Consider the following 19,100-nt stretch of genomic DNA (forward strand, 5'->3'; position numbering starts at 1 on the left):
TTTGGGGGTGTGGGGGTGGGCTGGAAAGAGATACCCATTCTTGGTTAATACCCTTTATAGCAACCCAAGTCACAGTGGTAGAAACCCTGGTTCATTCTCAAGTTCTCCTCCTTCCTTATCAGCACCACCTATCCACCATAACACCCAAACTGTATACTCCTCATAAATTCCCAACACCTCTGCCCAAACTCAAGCCCACATCATCTTTCACCTAGAGCCTTGCTCTAACCTCCTAAACGTGTCTCCATACTCTTCCATAGCCTTTCTCAGCCTTTCCTTAATGGTCACCAAGATTGTTTTTCAACACCAATTAGAACACATGATTCACCACCTCAATTAAAGTGAACAAACAAACACACACACTGCCCACTTTCTACCTCTCTTTCCTTCCTAAAAACACATTTCAAATCCTCATCAACAAGCCTGCAGTTAGCTTCCCGGCCTCAGAGTTCTTCCCTCAGCAGCTGCATCAGGCAGGCCACTAGCTCTTTCTCCATCTGGCCATTTCCTCCCCTTCCTGTGCTTTCTCTTCCTTATGCTGCTGAAGTGGTTACTGTCTCACTCCTGCCATTTAAAATGCTTCCTCAGCAAAGACATGGAATCAACCCAGGTGCCCATCAATGGTAGGCTGGATAAAGAAAATGTGGTTTATACACATTTTCTACATAGCCATAAAAAACGAAATTGGGCTGGGCGCGGTGGCTCACACCTGTAATCCCAGCACTTTGGGAAGCCAAGGCAGGTGGATCACAAGGTCAGGAGTTCAACACCAGCCTGGCCAAGATGGTGAAACCCCATCTCTATTAAAAATACAAAAAATTAGCCAGGCGTAGTGGTGGGCACCTGTAATCCCAGCTACTTGGGAGGCTGAGGCAGAGAATTGCTTGAACCCGGGAGGCGGAGGTTGCAGTGAGCCAAGATCGCGCCACTGCACTCCAGCCTGGGTGACAGAGTGAGACTCCATCTCAAAAAACAAAACAAACCAAACAAAAAAAAACAAAAAAACAAAAACAAACAAAAAAAAAAAAAAAAGAAAAGAAAAGAAAAGAAAAAGAATGAAATCATGTCCTTTGGTGCAACATGGGTACAGCTGGAGGCCATTATCCTAAGTGAATTAACTCAGAAACAAAACCAAATATCCTATGTTCTCACTTGTAAGTGGGAGCTAAACATTGGGTATACACGGCACAAAGATGGGAATATAAAAGGGAGGAGAGAGAAAGGAGGGCAAGGGTTTAAAAACTACCTACTGGGGACTATGTTTACTGTTTGGTTGATGGGATCATTAGAAGCCCTAACCTCAGCACCACTAAATATACCCATTTAACAAAACTGCCCATGTGCCCCCTAAATCTAAAATAAAGACAAAATAAAATCCTTCCTCCTACTAAGGTCCAGCTCTTTACCCGTGCTCTGAGAAGACCTAGATCGCCACAGGCAGAATGAGTCCCTTCGTTGGTACTATCACATTCTGAACATGTATCACAGTTCATTGTCGATATACGGTTCTCAATGACCACAGGTGATATTCTTTGAGGACAAGTGAATAATAACTATCTTTGGATTATTAGTGTCTAGACACAGTAAGTACAGCACTAAATGTTGGGTTAAATTGTGCTGAGAAGGGATTAAAAAGCCTATCTTTGGGCTAATTTGTGAACATGACAAATCGAGCTCTTTGGTTGAACTTTTTACAGAGGGGAACTGAGGTTTTCAGGCAGAGAAAACCTCCAGGTTCACCAGGGCAGCCAGGGAACCATCTTTCCTGGAGGAGTTGGTGTTGAGGAGTCTGTAGAAAGCCTTTCTCCTGCTGCTGATAGCTCAGTACTTGTGAGTGCCTCCTTTCTTGGCTGATGTGCTGGGGGTAGTGGTGTGAAGCCTGGCAGTGCCTGGATGGGAATCATCACAGGCTACACTGCCAATTTCCTCTTTGACTTCTAGTTTTGTGTTAAAGTTACAGCAATTCTAGTTTAGGAATTGCTGATATTTCCAGCAGAAACAGATAATTCATGACCTACAGAATTGAAGGAATTCAAGGCAAGGTGCAAACTCCACCATCTCTGACAACAGAGAGGCCGTTCCTGTGGCCAGATTTAGGGAAACAGTTCTTGACCAACTGCTTCTACTGGGCCTACCTGGAAGGACCCACAGCCTGGTGGCTGTGCACAGGAATGGCTGAGAAGGTGAGTCTGCAGAAGTGGAAAACAGGCATAACAGATGCTCAATTTATTCTGTAATCCTTACAGTAATCCCGTGACACAGGAGGGTGTGTATTAGTGCATCATTCCCTATGCTTAACAGATGAGGAATCTGGGGCTCAGAGATGTTGCAATGGGCATGGGAAGAGCCAAGGCCTTCTGATTCTCTGACTGACTTACTATAAATGAGGAAGGGCTAAAACTTATACTAAAGGACAGAATATGGCAAGTGACATACAGAGAGGATGCTGATGAGGGAGATAAAATAGCCAGTTGAATAATCAGGTCGGGTTTCCTTCTTAGAAAGGGTGGAATTTTCAATTAGTATTAAAAGAAGGGTCCTGCTTAAGCAGGCAGAGGGAGGAAGGCAAGGAGGTACTGTCCCTGCACTGTCCCAGACAAAAGCCATTAGTCACATGTGGCCATTTCAATTTAAATTAATACAAATGAAATAAACCTCAGAAGTCAATCTCTCAGTCACAATAACCACACTGAAAATACTCAGTAGACCCCTGCGACTAGAGGCTCTGCAGGGACTGTGTAGACCTAGAGCATTCCAAACTGGCAGGGGTTTTCCTGGAGAGCTCTACTGTGCATGGGCCAGACAGCACCAAAGGCACAAGGAATGCAGTGCTGGGCGTGTGTGGCAAATAGCAAATACTTTGTCTGCCTGGCACTTCAAACACTTGTAAGAGAATGCTGGGAAATAAGCTTGCCGTAGACTAGAGCCACACTGTGAAGGCACAGAATAGAGGGATCTTGAGGTTTGGGCTTTGTTCTGAATTCGACAGGAATCACTGAAGGATTCTGAACAGATGAGTGGTGTGTCAGGAGCTAATGTTTATAAAAATTAATGCAGCACTGACACATGGAATGGATACAAGACAGTGTTGTCTAAAAGACCACCAGGATGGCTGGACAGTAGAAAGGAGAGCTTTATGGGGGTTATCGGTTTGCAAGCTGGGAAGAGTCTCCAGCATGGACTGAAGGTGCTCTTTCTTCAGAAAGAAGGACAGGTTGGCTTTTATGCCTCACCAGGTCTGTATCACACAACAGAGTCATACATATCAGCAGGTTTGAGGGGAAGCTATACATATTTATAAGGGGAGCTGAGCACATGTGCAATAGGTAAACATACATGTACCATACGTCCCATGTTCACTTTGGGGTGGGGTTTTTACCATGAAAAGAAAATGACATTTGGCTCTTTACATCAAAAGGTCAGCTATGGGACACAAAGACAGTCTGTATACAGCCTCTATGAGCTGCTGAAATGGGCTCGAGGTCTGCAAGCTGCTTATCAGGAAGGAGTGTTTTCAAGGCTGGTCCTCTGTCCAATCAGAGTTGCAGTGGTCTGGGTTGTGACTCAGAGCTATAGCTCCTATTGGTAGGGAGTTTGGCCATAGGAACTTAGAGGATTTGCCCTTACAGGCCCCGAACCTTCAACCTGTAGGTAACTCTGTTTCCTTAACCTTTCTGTCTTAGTTGATAATGGGGCATCCATTTTGGTCTTGGAGACCGCAACAGCACAAGGTGACCACTGTGGATGCTGGGGTGACCAATGTGAACACCAGGGTGACCAGTGTGGACGCTGCTACTGGGACTGATATGAAAGACTGTGAATTCCCAAGCTGCATTGGAGGCACCTTGAAAACAGGAGGCAGGTGTGCTGTTCACACGGTGTTTTTATGGCTTGACATTGGATTGGGCTGAGTACAAAATGAAGTTTGTTTTCAACCCTGAATGATAAGAAGAGGTATTGGGGACCAGGAGTCTGAAGATGAATGGACAAGCTTAGTTTCTGAGGTGCTTGGTTTGTGCCAGTTGTGGGACACAGAGGTAGAGATGGCCAATGAGCAGTTAAATGCCCAGGGGTAACGTGCAGGAGGGAGGTAAGGCTTATGTCAGCTTCATCCTATGATAGGTGAAAGGATGACAGTAGATCGAGATGAGGAGTGTTTGCTGAATGAGCATAAATTATTCAAAGGCTAAGACTGTAATTACACAGGTCACAAAAGATCAATCTTAAATACCAGTTTATGAAAAAGGATCTATGAAAGTAACAGTGAGCGCTCAAGACGGAAAACTGTCAGCAATGTCTATAAAAACAATTTCCCTCTTCCCTTTCTTATGAGTTTGATGTCTTGGAACAACTCGAGATTTTGTAGTAAAAATGATTACTAATATTTTCATTCTTGTAATTAACCAGTATTTCCACACTTTTTATAAAAGGGCAACCTTGCCTCGCTCTTGCTTCCTCGTTGATCCTGGGTCTGGTGGCTGTTGCAGAAAAGAAGATGTTTTTTCTTGGCTGTGAGAAGGGCACCTGGAATCTTAATATACCTTCCTTGTATGTGAATTAGAAAGTTGTTAGTTCTGACGTCTAGTGTTCATCATAAACTTTTCCTTTCATGACTCTTTCAGTGACAAGTACTGTGAGAGGAATTTTAGGGCAGGCTCCTTGGGTGGAAAATATCCAAGAATCCATGTAGGTGGTTTCTTCCCATCCCCTACTGTGATAGAGGTCCATAGCTCTGGTCCCCACTTCTCTCAGCTCCAAAACATTTTATCTTCTGTTATTAGAACTATTCAGAGTGACTCAACAATAATTTTCCTAAATGACTGTGAGACCTCATTTGGATTTTTAATAAACAGTCACATTCTAATGAGGTCTTCATAAAACTGACTAAATATGTTTAGAAATAATTAGCTTAAATTACCGGTTCAAAAGTCTCCTTTGGGAGTCCGCAGATTTGGTTATAAGACTTCTGGCAGATGGAATAGCTCAACACCACAACAGAGTTTTTGAATCTCCACACAAACGGTGTAAATGGGAATGCCTGGGAAACAGGCAACTGGATTAAAAAACTAAATGTCCCTCAGGTGGGTTCATTAAAGAGGGAAAATAATCACAACACGTTCCAGCGCCATTTCAATGCCAGGTGTGCAGCCGGCGGCAGGTGCCAGGAAAACCGACAAGGGTCCCTTCCCAGAACACGTGGGCTAAAAGGGGAGGCATGGTGGTGACAAGGAAGTCTTAGATAATGACAGGTCCTGGCAGATGTACCGGGGACCCCGCTGGAGGGAAGTGCAGCATCTGTGTCTTCTGCACCAGGTGCTGTGACAGGAAAGGTCTCCTAGCGGCTCCAACACCAGCAATTAGGGCCGCCTAATGCAGAGCGCTTCAGGGCAAAATGGGGGGAAGCAGGTCCCCAGCTCTGCCTTAATGAATCGGCAGCAAGTCTGTGTAAACAAACACGCATCCGCCTAGCTCATGCTTAATGCATGAAGGACGCACTATGTATGGTACACATGTTAAGTAGGTAGCTATTGCCCTTAAAAACCATGTCATTTTGATTTCTTGGGTGGTTTGTTGTTGTTGTTTTTAAGCTAAAAATGGAGGAGCTATCTGTAAACAAATGTGCAGGATTAACAACGGGAAACCGCCTGGAACAAGGAGAGTGCTTTTCCCATGAGGGAACATGACCTCTTGTCAAAACCCCCAAATCATGCCAGACATTTCAAGGACAGATGCCATAATTTCATTACTAAAGTCAGGCCCATCCAAGGGGCTGATGGCAACGAGGTGGGGCCTCTTCAGAGCTTACCCATGTCCCCACAAACCTGGTAAGGATTTGGAAGAATTTTTTTTTTTTTAATAACCTTACCAGACCTAAAATGGTTGAGTTACTTTAAATCTATGGACTTAGATTTATGGGTAAACCAGAAACCTAGTTACCACCACCCACTTCAGCCACACCTTATTGGAAACAAAATTTCCATGGTTATTTGTCAGAAGGAATAGTTGCTGTCATAAAAATCACCAGTGACTACCCTGGATGTGACGGGTCCAGGTGCCTGATGGAAGGAACAGCGACCACCACTGCATGGCATTTTCATTCCTTTTCTAAACCCAGGTCGCTCTGAATGGAACCTGGCTCCCTGCAAATGTGTCATGTCTCAGACACAGTGGGCTTTAGTGTGTAATTATTATTTTTTGCTGCAGTAATTTTACAGCACAATTTTCTTTTGACTTTTCAACCAAAGACTATGCTGTCCTCATCTTTCCTTAAAGTAAAAGGCTGTATCATACAAAATCAGCTTAACCTCTTAAGCCACTGAGTCCAGACACAGTGGTGTGCTTTGGAATTCCAATTAAGCAAAAAATACATGTGCCTTTATTTTTAAAAATCCAGCAATAGTTGTTATTTAGCAATTATCTACTTTTCAAAATAATTTACTGAGGACTCTTCTTGTAAGCGAGCTCCAGTGCAAATACTGAACATGTGCATGGGTGCACAACTTTCTGGGAGTGCTGGGATTGTGAAAGGAAGGCACCTGAGAGTGGGCTCCAGGTACCTCTTTCTCCCCATCACATGTGGGTGGTCAGCAAGGATGTGTGAAGTAAATGAAGGAGTCAGATGGGAGTATACCTCTCAGGGGAAGAAACACAAGCACATGAAAGCAGATGAAATGTTTAGGCTACATGAGGTGGCTCTGGTGTGCTCCGTGACACTATGGCGAGGTACTCTCTTTATTCACCTTGCTGGGCATTTGCTCAGGGCCCTGGGCCTGGAGGGAGAGGCCGATGAGCAAGGCCATCTCTTCCCTTCAAGGAACTTGCTTTCTAGTGGAGTTGGCCTTTTTTTTTCAATAGTCATTAATGTTTTCATAGTAAAAGTAGGTAGATTTGGTGTGCGGAACAAAAAGGGTCTTTTTCTTCAGTCTTAGGTTTGTTGGTGGAAACCTAAGGTTACACTAATAGCTGTATTATTGAGTCCTCGGAATGGGCAAGAACTTCTCTAACCTCCTGACATGCGGAAACTCATTGAATCTTTATGAGAACCCCATTAAGCAGGCTGTTATGGACTGAATATTTGTGTACCCCCAAAACTCAAATGGTGAAGCCCTAACCCCCAAGTGTGACTGTATTTGCAGATGGGCCTCCAAGGAGATAATGATGGTTAAATGAGGTCATTAAGGTGGGGCCCTCACCCAATAGGATTCGCGTCCTTGTAAGAAGAGACAATGGTTTCTATACTTTTAGTACATAAAATATTGCTCTGGAAGTGTTTAAACTTTGCATAATAGCCCCATAATACCTCCCCCCTTGTCTGGTCACTTATTATATCCTTTGTCATACAGAGAATTTTACATAAATCTTACTATCATACATTTTCCTATCCTATTCCTTAATATGTTGGGCTTTTGGTGTCTTACATCTGGCCTGTTTGGACCTACTGGTCTATTCATCTCTTCCTATCTAAGTGTGGCACCTATAATTTTACCTTTTCCTGTAGTCTTGTCTGGTTTTGATATTGAGGTTATACTAGCCTCTTAAAATGAAATGGGGGAACAAGCTTTCTTTTCTGTTCTCTTAGAATAATTTTTATAAAATGTATATAATTTATGTATTTTTATGTGTTTATAAAATGTTATATATTTTTAACATTTACAACATTTGAATTATCTGTTCCTTGAATATTTAGTACCTATAAATACACTGGTACATTTCCATGGGTCAATTTTTAACCAGAATTCGAGTTTAAGATAGTTATTATCTACTCTGAATTTCTGTTTCTTTTTGAGTCAGTTTTGGAAAGTCATATTTTTCTAGAAAATTACAGAATTCATCAAATATATTGTTATTCATATTATTCTATTGCAGTACAAAAAAAAATCTACTATTGGCTATATGCGGTTTTTTTCTATTTATTTCTGATCTGCTGCCAGAGGTCCATGTTATTAACCTTTTCACAAAACCAGCTTTTTATTTTGTTGAACTTTATTATTGCTTCTGTGCTGTTTAGTTAATAAATTTCTATTCATGTTTATTATTTCCTTTTTTCTTTCTTTGGTTTTGCTCTGTTCTTCCTCTGTCTTCTTGAATCAGATGCTTAGTTGATATTTCTTCTTTTCTAATAACAACATTTAAAAACATGTATTTCCTTCTCTGGTACCATGTTATTTGCATCTGACAACTTTAACACTATCATGATACTTTATGATTCACAGTTCTAATTATTTTCTGATTTTATTAGGTGTTTACTTTGACCCTGGAGTTGGCCGAAGTGCTTTACCCCCACAGATCCTACCTAAGCGAAAATGGTGTAACTTCCTTGTCAATTCCCTGGGTTGGCTGGTGCTCCTCTCCCTTCTCCCTCCTCCCTCTCCCTACCTCCACTTCCCCAGTTTGCCCTTTCTCTGAGGGTCTACTCTTTGTGGGTTTTGGTTCTGTGTGGCAGTCAACATCTAAATTCTTAGCATTGTACATGTCCACATTATTTCCCGCCCTCAGTGGGCTTTAAAACCCGGGATCCAAGATCACAAAGACTGACGCTGCCTACCCTCCCCCAACACTCACACAAAACCCCTGCCCAGCCTCCTAAGGGTGCATGCAAGGGCTACACTCCCGAGGATCTCTAGTCCTCACTTTATTTCTGGTCTGTAGTAGCTGTCTTTATTAAGGGCTAAGCTACACATTTAAAATACATATATTTGCATATGCATGTGATATACATATAAACATATTAAAATACATATGTATATTTTTATCTAGAATTTCTAGATGTCTGTAGGGGGATTTTCAGGTTAATGTGCCATTTTTGCTAGAATTTTATATATATATATATCTCCTACTTACATTGTGTGTGTGTGTGTGTGTGTGTATATATATATATATATATATATATCCTACTTACTGAATATTCTCATCATGAGAGAATTGTGATGTCTTTCTTCTTCCTGGTTTGTGCCTCCTGAAACCTGAGAATCTTAAGAGACAACCCCCTTATGGCTCCTGTCTCACTGCTTCAATTCTAGGATAACCTCTAGGCTGCCTTTGCTGAGGGCAAATCTCATGATGCCAACTTCTCTTCAGTTAGCACAACCATGGAATTCAACCTACTGTAAATAAGGCAACTTCACACTGTGTGTTTGCTCATTTTAAAATTTCACTTTGGAAATAATCCTATAGGATACTACTACTGAGATTACAACTATGTAAAAGTTTCCTGGTTAAATAAAAGCACTGCTCATAAACAGTTACTATGGAGAAGGTAGTACAAGACCTTCAGAAAGATGATGCTTTCCATTCCACAGGTTTGGAAACTGAGACACAGGAAAGGCCAATTTAAGCAAGAGAAGATGCTGGAATTCTAATCTAAGGATTGAATCTAGAGCTGCACACTGTTTTTAGAGCCAATTTTCTTGAGTTTGGGAATGTAGTCATGTCTAATGCAGCGCCCATTGAGTTTTGACACTCAACAATCAGCATTCATGCTTAGAGGTATTTTTGTGCTCTCAATATAGCCCGATAACAACTGCTTTTAAATCTTGAGTGCCTTTCCTGTCTGTTGCTATCGCAACAAATGAAAGAATTCAGGCTATGTTTACTGATAATTTATAAGCAAGTGCAGCAAGCAATAGGAGGAGCTGGAGTAGCTAATGTTTTTGGGAGTACACATAATAGTTCAAAAGCTTGCCTCATGCCTTACTTTCTGTTACCAACTAAGCAAGGAACAAAATGGCCATTTGCAGCAGATGGTCCACTCACCCTTCCCACTTCCACAAGATTGGTCACCATGATGATACTTGCAGTGTTTTCGTGCCACACCATCCTCCAGAAGTCATAGATGGTTTCCTGCATTGGCCCTGCAGCAAAACAGAACAGAAACTTTTTGTTTTTGTTGTAAGTTTCAACTGGAAAATTTCCGGGGCTTGCAAATACATCTATTAATACCCACATGCAGTTCCCTCACTTTTACAGATGGACACAGGTCTGTAGTGTCAATGCAAAAGGATACTCTTTCTAAAATTGCACCTATAGAAGTATCAAATTTGTCATTTGTCGCTGAATTTTCTCATGTCATCAAACATCTGCATTTGAGCTCTTTTTACCCTTCTTAAACTACTATCGTGAAAGAAAGTTATTTATCCATCATTTAGTTATTTATCTCCATAGTACTCAAGAGTGAAATTTTAAAAAATAGATAACATTACTCTTTCTGCTAACAATTGGCAGATATCCCACGGAAGTGGTATATAGAATGAAATGAGCCTCTATAGGAAAAATGGCCTCTTCTTGTTTCTAATATTTTTCTTATTCTGTGCTATCTGTCAAATTAATCCATTTTTTTTTTCCACTTGACTTTCTAAAGTAAGAGAGAGAAGTTAAGAGTTTTAAGCAGTTGCACTTCCTCTCACTGAACATAAAGATTCCTGGCAGAACACGAATAGCCATCTACTTCCTTAGCTCTTGGGATCTGAGCATTAAAAAGCTCTTTCCTACGGCTGGAAAAAAAATAAAAAAGGAAAAATATATATTACAAAAGGCCAGTGCTACAGAGAGAATCAGGTAAAGAAAGTTAGAATTTAAAATTTCTTTTAATCCACATTTAAAAAAACCCCAAACTCGACTTTGTGTCCATGCATACTTGAGGGTATAAATGTAAGAGTAGAAATCTTTATAAGACACATAGAAAGGCAAGGAAATGAGAGAAATGCAACTTCAAAGGCTTGGAGAGTCACACGATATATGTGAAATGATACAAATGTTCAGGCACGTCCAGGACCAGAACCCAATTGTACTAGGTATCTTGACATTTCAGATTGCCGGAGCTGGAGCTCAAATATTTGAATTTGAAATTTGCTTCTGCCTTTTAACTGGCTGTGTGATTTGGGGCAAGTTACTTAGCCTCTATGAGTTTCAATGTCTTCTTTCTTTATATACTGATCACAGTAACACCTCTCAAAGTTATTTTGAGGATTCTTGGAATTAATGTATACTCAGGCATTTTATAAACAACAAAGCAATAGAAAGAAAACAAGATGCATTTAAGGATGTTTATTAATAGCTGTCCTTTTGCTGCAGCCTGGACACTGAACAATAGCGACACACCCAAGGGGCCCCTCAGTCACTCCCCATCCCTCTTGACCAATTAGCAATCGGTTCTTGTGTAATTTTTCTTCTCCTTCCTCCCTGTCCACGCCTCCTTCCTTTCCCTCCACAACACAAATTCCTATCATTTCTCCCTTGCTGCTTCTGACTACACTGTTACCCTCCCCATAAAAGCTGACTTGCTCTCCTGATGTCTCTGCATCTAATCTCTTTGGGGAAGGGACCATGCATGCCACCTCCCACAGCGCTCCACCAGCCATTTTGGCCACGTCCCTTGGCATGTGCGTGCCATTCTCCTGATGTAGAGGCTGAAGATTTCAGTGACTTTAATCTAAGGTTACAGAGGGGACAAGTAAACATCGGATTCCATCAATCACTACAGTTCTGGCTTGCAGAGAGGTACATTCATTGTGTACTTAACAGCTTGTTACTTATTCACAAGGGGAAAAAAAAGCAGTGAGTCCTTCTTTGCGCAAACAGCCCAATGTGACCCCTGAATCAAAGGCGGGGGAGGGGGGGGCCTTCACTAGGTACAAAGGCCTGTGCCACCTACTCAGAAACTTCCAGAAATAGTTCTGATGACAATGACTCTAGTGGATGAATCAGAGGTCCCAGCATCATGGACAGCTTGTGCCTGCAGGAAGAGCAAAGCCACCTCCCTTGTCAGGGCCCAACAGGGGTCTTCTCAGAGACACTCTAGGCTAGGGGCCCCATTCTGCCTCCAGCATATTCCTCACTCACCCCTTCTTGCCAGCCAACATTCTGGGATTGCTCGGTGTTAAGACCCCTCCCAGAGGGGAACTCAGCCTTCTTCGTTTGCTGCTGTTTTCTTAGTGCCCTAGGAAATGCCTGGCACACAGCAGGAGCCCAGTGAATCAATGAATGGATGGTAAGTCTGTATGCATGCGTGTAAACCATATTATTATGACAGTGTTATGTTAAACCCATACTAGGTACTAAGTCAAATTAAGACATGATGTTTGTATGATTCCCTTTCTCAACTTACATTTCTAAGATTATCTGGAGAAGCTTGAAAACACAGCACCTTTCCTCCTTTTCAATTCATGGAAAGGTGCCATCTTCTGCAAGGATTTCTTCAGAAGGAGCATAATTATCACTCTGTCCTCACAGCACAGCCTTGGAGCTTTGGAATTAAAGCACTGCTCCCAAGCACTATACAGATCACTCCTCTCAGTTTCCCCACCCAAGGCTCTGCTTCCAGCTTAGCTCAGTCCATCACCCTAGGTAACCACAGTGCAATCCTAGCTTCCCAGTGACTGCTCTCTACGGGAGGCAATGGTTCTCAACTCTAGCTGCTTATTAAAATTACTGTGGAGATTTTTTAAAATTCTCATGTCCTAACCCAAGAGACTCTAACTGAACTGGGTTGGGGTGGGGGTTGGGTCTGGGTGTGTTTTCAGATCTCTCCTGATCTATAGCATCAAGGACATCGGCTTCGTCTTCCAATATAACCATCAGGTGCTCTCCTATGGAGTTGTAACCGTGAAACGCCAAAGATCTGTTTGTTCTGAATCTCCTGACTAGTCTAACCTTGCCTACAAGCTCTGTGAACCATGGAATCCTGTTTTGCTCGGAGGTGGAAGGAACTCCATTCATAACGTGTCATCTAGGAACATGACCATGCCACCTCACCTCTGCAGCTGGGCATCAGTTAAGACGGCCTGGGTTTTTACATGTTTACATAATTAAATTCGCATTGTCTTTAAAATAAAGGGTGTTTATAAGCACTAGCAGCTCACTTGGCTGATAATATACACTTAGTTTTTGTGATTTTCTTATCCATTGCCCTACGCTAAAAAAAGATTAGGATACAAAAATAAACTAGGTGAAATTCTTTTCAATGCTAAAATCAGATACGTGGATCCAGAAGTACAAAAAGAATTCGGTGTTAAAATCTAAAAATGAAATTGAACACAAAGATTATTCTAAATAGATCCCAGAAAGAAAAAAAAAAGTGCAGGCAGAGCCATCTCCCTGCAGTGGAGCTGGCCTCGCTTTCTCCTGTCTCCGCTCTCCTGCAGGTGCGGGGTGCTGTGCAGCCAACACTTGGCGGCCGTTCCTTCTGCCACATGCGTGGCTCCTCCCTGGCCTGGCCACTGTGGTGGCTCAACAGTCAAATTGCTCAGGGGTGGGCACTGGTGATCCGTGGCTGATGCTTCCAGACATTTTTCCAAATGTTCATTCAAATCCTGTTTTTTTGTGGGGTTTTTTTTGAGGGTAGAAAATAGGGAAGGTGCCCAAATAAGGCTTTTAATGCAGAATGTATCAATCCTGTTTTTCTTTTCTCTTCCACATATTTCAAATCATTTCCCAAGATCTCAATAAAGTATTACTCAGCTACCTGTCTCCTGGCAAAATCAGAATGTACCCTCCAGGCCAGGGGAGGGGTGGACTTTACTGTCACCAAGAGCTACTCCATTTGGATTCGGCTGCTCCTGGCGGGGTCTGAGTGACCACGACCATCATGAGCCAACACCACAAGTCCAAAGATGTGAGCCTGGTACACAGGGAGGCTCCTCTTAGCACCTATGCCCTTGAAGGACCTAAAGACAGGGGGAGCAGCATGGGTGGTCAGTAAGCCTTTGCCTTTGACCTCTGACTCCCAAGATCACTGTGGATTGCTCACAGAGTGGACAAACAGACCCCCAAGATTTTTCAGAGCAAGGAGCTCTGAAAAGTCTCCCTCTCTCAAGGTGTGAACAGGTGTGTTTGCAAGACAGGGCATTTGATTTCCGCAGTTTCTGGCTGCGGGGGAGCCACTGCAATTGCTGTGGTGGTGCGTTTACAGATGTTTGCACAATAGGCAACACGGTTAATCTCAGCAGTTGTCCCCCTGTGGGAAATTTGAAAGGTAACATCTAGAAATTTCAATAATATCAGGCCAGTAATACATTCCATCTCCTCCAGCTGGCAGGCACACAGAGACCTCTACTGAGAAGGAAAGGTGCAGGGGCCATTCCTGCCACCACCAAGCCCCAAAGGGAAAAAAAGGGGGGCGGAAAGTTTTTTTTTTCAATAAAAAACATTAACCATTAACAAGCAATGAAAAGCATAAATGAAAGACATTCAAGGATGGGCTTTATTGTATAAGATGAGTTCTCTAGTTCATGGGAAGTGAGAGATATCAAAAATCATCATTTCAACAATGTATAATATTCAGGTGATGGGTGCCCTAGAAGCCCACACTTCACCGCTAAGCAATATATCCACGTAACACAACTGCACTTGTACCCCTACATCTATAAAAATGATCATTTTCAAACCTTGATGACTTGTACCCCTGCTTTTCACATTTGAATTTCTATACACTATGTTTTCTACATTAACTAGAGCTGCTGAGAAGTCAAGGTCCCTTAAGCTCACAGTGGCATTTTCGAGTTTTTTGAAGTAAAGAAAGATAATGTAAGTACAAATTGGCATTCCATCATAAACAGAATAATACCTAATGTCCCTTAAACACTTACTATTTCCCAGGTCCTGTTTGAAGTAGTTTACATGTACTATTGCATTAAATTTAGAAAACACCATCCTATGAAATAGGTCCTATTGCTCACCCCCATTTTACTGACGGAGACTGAGGCACTGGGAAGTCAAACAAGCTGTCCAAGGTCACACAGCTAGTGAGGTATAGGGCTGAGTTTTGAACCAGGAGTCTGACTCCATTACATCATGCCGCCTCATTTGAACATTGGAAGCAACTCAGAAGGGCTCTACCAGACAGGTGTGTACCACACAGTCCTCACAATCCCAGCAAGAAGAAAACAGGAGAGAACCCATATCAACCACACTGAAACCACCTCTTTAAAGGTGTTTTTTTTTTTTTAAGCATTACAATTTTAATGTAATGACATAGAACCTTGTATCTTTCTAGGTTTTCTTTTTTGTTGTTAATTTTTTTCCATATATATATATTTTAAATTATACTTTGAGTTCTAGGGTACATGATCTCAGGTCACTTCCCTCCTTTAAGTACTCCAAGGGCCTCCCACTGATACAGAATCAAATTCAGCTTCACAAGCACAGCCAGCCCCCAAGTGTCTCTGCTTACCCGGTAGGACTGCTTCAAGAGCACAGCACACCCTGTTTCCTCCACTCCATTTCTGTCCCCCGTCCAAACCCCAGCCACCATGACAACTAACCTGTTTACCAAGTGGATGAATACAACTCCCCAAACCCACATGGGGCCTCCCCTGAATCCATTCCCTAACCCTCAACCAGGACTCATCTATGAAGACTGTAAACCCCGCATGTCATTTTCCTGCATAAATCTTCCCACGGCTTTCCGCTGCTCTCAGAGTAAGCCCTAAATTCTTTAATAAGGCAAATCTGGTCCCACACAGTCTGTGCCTGGACTGTGTCAGGGCACCTGCCCCTCCCTGGCCATCTATCTCCCTCACGCTTCTCCCCAGCGTCCTCCCACAAGACCCCCTTCTGCTGATGCATCAGTTAAAGCCTGCACGTTTCCTTGCTGGTTTCAGCTGAGCAGTTCGAAAGTCACTTCCTCAGGCCACTTTTCCAAGACCCAAGTGGAGGCTCCCTGTTTCTTCATGATGTTTAAAGTGAGTTGTGCTGCCAGTGTGTTTTCCATGCACGTTTTTCTAACGTGGCCTCATACCTAGCTTGCTTTGTTCATTTGCACCACTGTCCTGGCCCCAGTGGGTATGAGTGGCCACCCCTGCATGCAGCAGTTAAGCACTCAGCCTAGTGTTAAATGCCAGGCATTCTCTGAGGTATGGTAGAGTTGTAAAGGTGAGTAATACATACATGGTCTCCACCATCCAGAAGCTTGAAATTTTCTAAGGTAGAGATAAGATAAGAACAGCCCACACTCTCATGTAAAGTACAGTAAGGCAAACATCCTGAGACACTTAAACCTCAACTGAAGTAATTCCAGCTACTCAGAGGCTGAGATGGGAGGATTGCTTGAGCCCAGGAGTTTGAGACCAGCCTGTGCAACATACTGGGAACCTGTCTCAAAAAATTTTAAAAAAACCCCTTCAGACTGAGCTATGCATACCCTTGGAGATACATAAAGACGATCCAAGGCATATATGAGTAGTTTTTCAAGTATTAATTTCCAGATACTTAATATCTATAAGGACTCTGCCAAAACTTATTCCCTAGGCAGGAGTCTCCAGCTTCCATATGCAATAGTCTTTCTTTTCTTTCCACTTCTTTTCTCTTTTCTTTTCTTTCTTTTTAAAATGTATTATTATACACATTTTTTCGACAATTGCTCTGTTGCCAGGCTGGAGTGCAGTGGAGTGATCTTGGCTCACTGCAACCTCCATCTCCTGGGTTCAAGCAATTCTCCTGGCTCAGCCTTCTGAGTAGCTGATACTACAGACATGCACCACCACGCCCAGCTAATTTTTGTATTTTTAGCAGAGATGGGGTTTCACCAACGTCTCGATCTCCTGACCTCATGATCCGCCTGCCTCAGCCTCCCAAAGTGCTGAAATTACAGGTGTGACCCTACCTTTCCCTTTCCCTTCCCCTTCCCTTCCCCCTCTTCCTCCTCCTTCTTCTCCTTCTTCTTCCTCCTCCTCCTCTCTATTCCCCTCCTCCTCCTCCTTCTCCTCCCTTCTTCTTTTCTCTGTCTCTTTCTCTCTTTCTTTCTTTTTTTGAGACAGAGTCTAGCTCTGTCGCCCAGGCTGGAGTGCAGTGGTATGATCACGGCTCACTGTAGCCTTGACCTCCTAGATTCAAGTCATCCTCCCACCTCAGCCTCCTAAGTAGCTTGGACCACAGGCACTATGCCCAGCTAATTTTTGTACTTTTGGTAGAGATAGGGTCTCACTATGTTGCCCAGGCTGGTTTGTAACTCCTAGATTCAAGCAATCTGCCTGCCTCATCTTCTCAAAGTGCTGGGATTGCAGGGATGAGCCACTGTGTCCAGCCTCACAATAGTCTTTCATACACTTGAAAAAACCACCTATCTCAAATATGACCATGGGGCACTGCCCAGGTGTAAAAACCTACAGGTTTGGGCTGGAATACTGGCTTCAGAAACTCACTTCCCTGTCTGAAACAATTCTGTGAGGGGTAAAACTTAGTATTTTGGCTGATGTTAAGATGTTCTGAACTCAGAACCCTTGAAGCAATAAAGGTTGGTAGTATTTATTACTATTTATTTATTTATTTATTTATTTTTTATGAGACAGAGTCTCTCTCTGTCACCCAGGCTGGAGTGCGGTGGTACGATCATGGGTCACTGTAACCTCTGGCTTCTGGGTTCAAGTGATTCTCCTGGCTTAACCTCCAGAGTAGCTGGGAGCGTGTGCTACCACGCCCAGCTAGCTTTTGTGTTTTTAGTAGAGACAGGGTTTTGCTGTGTTGGCCAGGCTGGTCTCCAACTCCTGACCTGAAATGATTTGCCCGCCTCAGCTTCCCAAAGTGCTGGGATTACAGGCGTGAGCTGCCACGCCTGGCCATATTTACTCTTTTAAATGGAACCAGAATCTTTTGAGGAGTGCCAAATTTTCTTGGATGAAACCCGTAAGTGAAAGTTTCATGAGTTTTCTTTCAGGTTTGATATGCTTGAATCTGTAAGGTAGTTAAAAAATACCACATATCATAAAATATTTATCTTAATTACACCAATCCTCATTTTATCTTAGAAAATATTTCATACTGTCTATCTCTTATTAACAAATACATAAACATGTGATGGAAGTTTTCGATATCAAACTCAAATGTTTAGAGCAGGTGCATAATTTCTTCAAACTTCTTTTGGGGATACACAAGAAGAAAAGTCTGAAGGCCAGGGTCAGTAACTGATGTACGAGGATGCCTGTGGCAGTCAAAGTCAGGAAGAGCTTAGGTCTGACTGGCGACGTAGCAGCAGGGCCAGCATTGTTGAAGTCAGGCACCTGCCATAGGTCTCAAAGGACAGGGTGTGACTCTGAAGGAGGGGAGAGGGGAGGGAGAGTGGGGATGGCAAGTCCTCCAGCAGGAGCCACTTGTTGCCACTTGGGAGGGGAAGGAGACTCCCATGGGGCCCTCTTGTAGGAAATGTAAAATTCTGAGAAGATTCGCAAGTTCAGATTTTAGGAGTGGAAGACAACCATGACAGATACTAAAAAACATGACTAAGGAAAGTTCCAGTTTTAGAATCAAAGCTTGGGAAAAGTCAGAGAAAGAAAACAGAGGAAGAAGTGTTTGGTTGTTGGAACAGACTCTAGCGGGGGCACCTGTACTGCAAAGAGGTTTGATCAGGTGTGGGCTCAGCCTTAGGTGTAACCAGCCATCGGCAGCTGAGGATGAAGTAAGTGGGAACAGGAGAAGCAAGATACGGTGGGCTGAGAGAAATGGCAAACAGCCCAGCTACCCAAAGCCAAGTCCAAAGGCTCCCACTGAGCAATCCTGCATGTTCCGGACAGATGCCAGTGTCCAGAGCAGAAGGGTCTACTCTTTCCATTGAACAAAACAACTCCTAAGAAACAGGAATGTATTGAATGTGAACAGTAAATAACAGTGAACAAAAAGATGGTCCATATTGATTAATGAGAGGGAAAGTTTAAACATATTTTATAATTTTACAATTATTATGGCAAGAACAGCTCCCTGGGCATCCAAATGGCTGGTGGAGATCTGCAGCAGAAATGTCCAGGTGGTGATGGGTCGGGAATCCAACAGACAGCAGCAATGTGGCTGCGGGTGATAGCTTAGCACAGGGAGAGCCTGGGGGCAGGAAGGTCAGAGCTTGTAGGGCAGGGGGCAGGCCCTAAGCCAGCCTCGTGTGGCTGGCATGGCCAGCGTGGGCTCCAAGGCTCCCCAGTCTGGCAATGAGGCTCAGGTGGGCTCAGGAACCAGGGGATTGGTGGATAGGCTGACCTCTTGATTCAGACCAGGGAGGACTGGGGCTGTACTAGGAAGACAGTGTTAAAACCAAGGGGGACTCTTGCCATCCCTAAAGCTCTGTCAGCAATAAGAGAACCAAGGCTTCTAGGCTGGAATAAGGGAAACCCAGGACAAGGGTG

The 19,100-nt window shown here is 43.2% G+C and overlaps 1 protein-coding gene across 20 annotated transcripts in view; it reads right to left on the minus strand.

The window, feature by feature from the left end:
- The window catches only part of PTPRM (protein tyrosine phosphatase receptor type M), an 840,386-nt gene that overhangs the window by 53,113 nt on the left and 768,173 nt on the right, over positions 1 to 19,100 (minus strand). For all 20 annotated transcript variants that reach the window (XM_054460379.2, XM_054460383.2, XM_063653925.1 and 17 more), the window contains one exon: positions 9,754 to 9,851. In XM_054460379.2, coding sequence (XP_054316354.1) covers positions 9,754 to 9,851 — 98 coding nt within the window. The remainder of the gene's footprint in view (positions 1 to 9,753; positions 9,852 to 19,100) is intronic.

This window comes from Pongo pygmaeus, chromosome 17 (genome assembly GCF_028885625.2).
Source record: "Pongo pygmaeus isolate AG05252 chromosome 17, NHGRI_mPonPyg2-v2.0_pri, whole genome shotgun sequence".
NCBI lineage: Eukaryota > Metazoa > Chordata > Mammalia > Primates > Hominidae > Pongo > Pongo pygmaeus.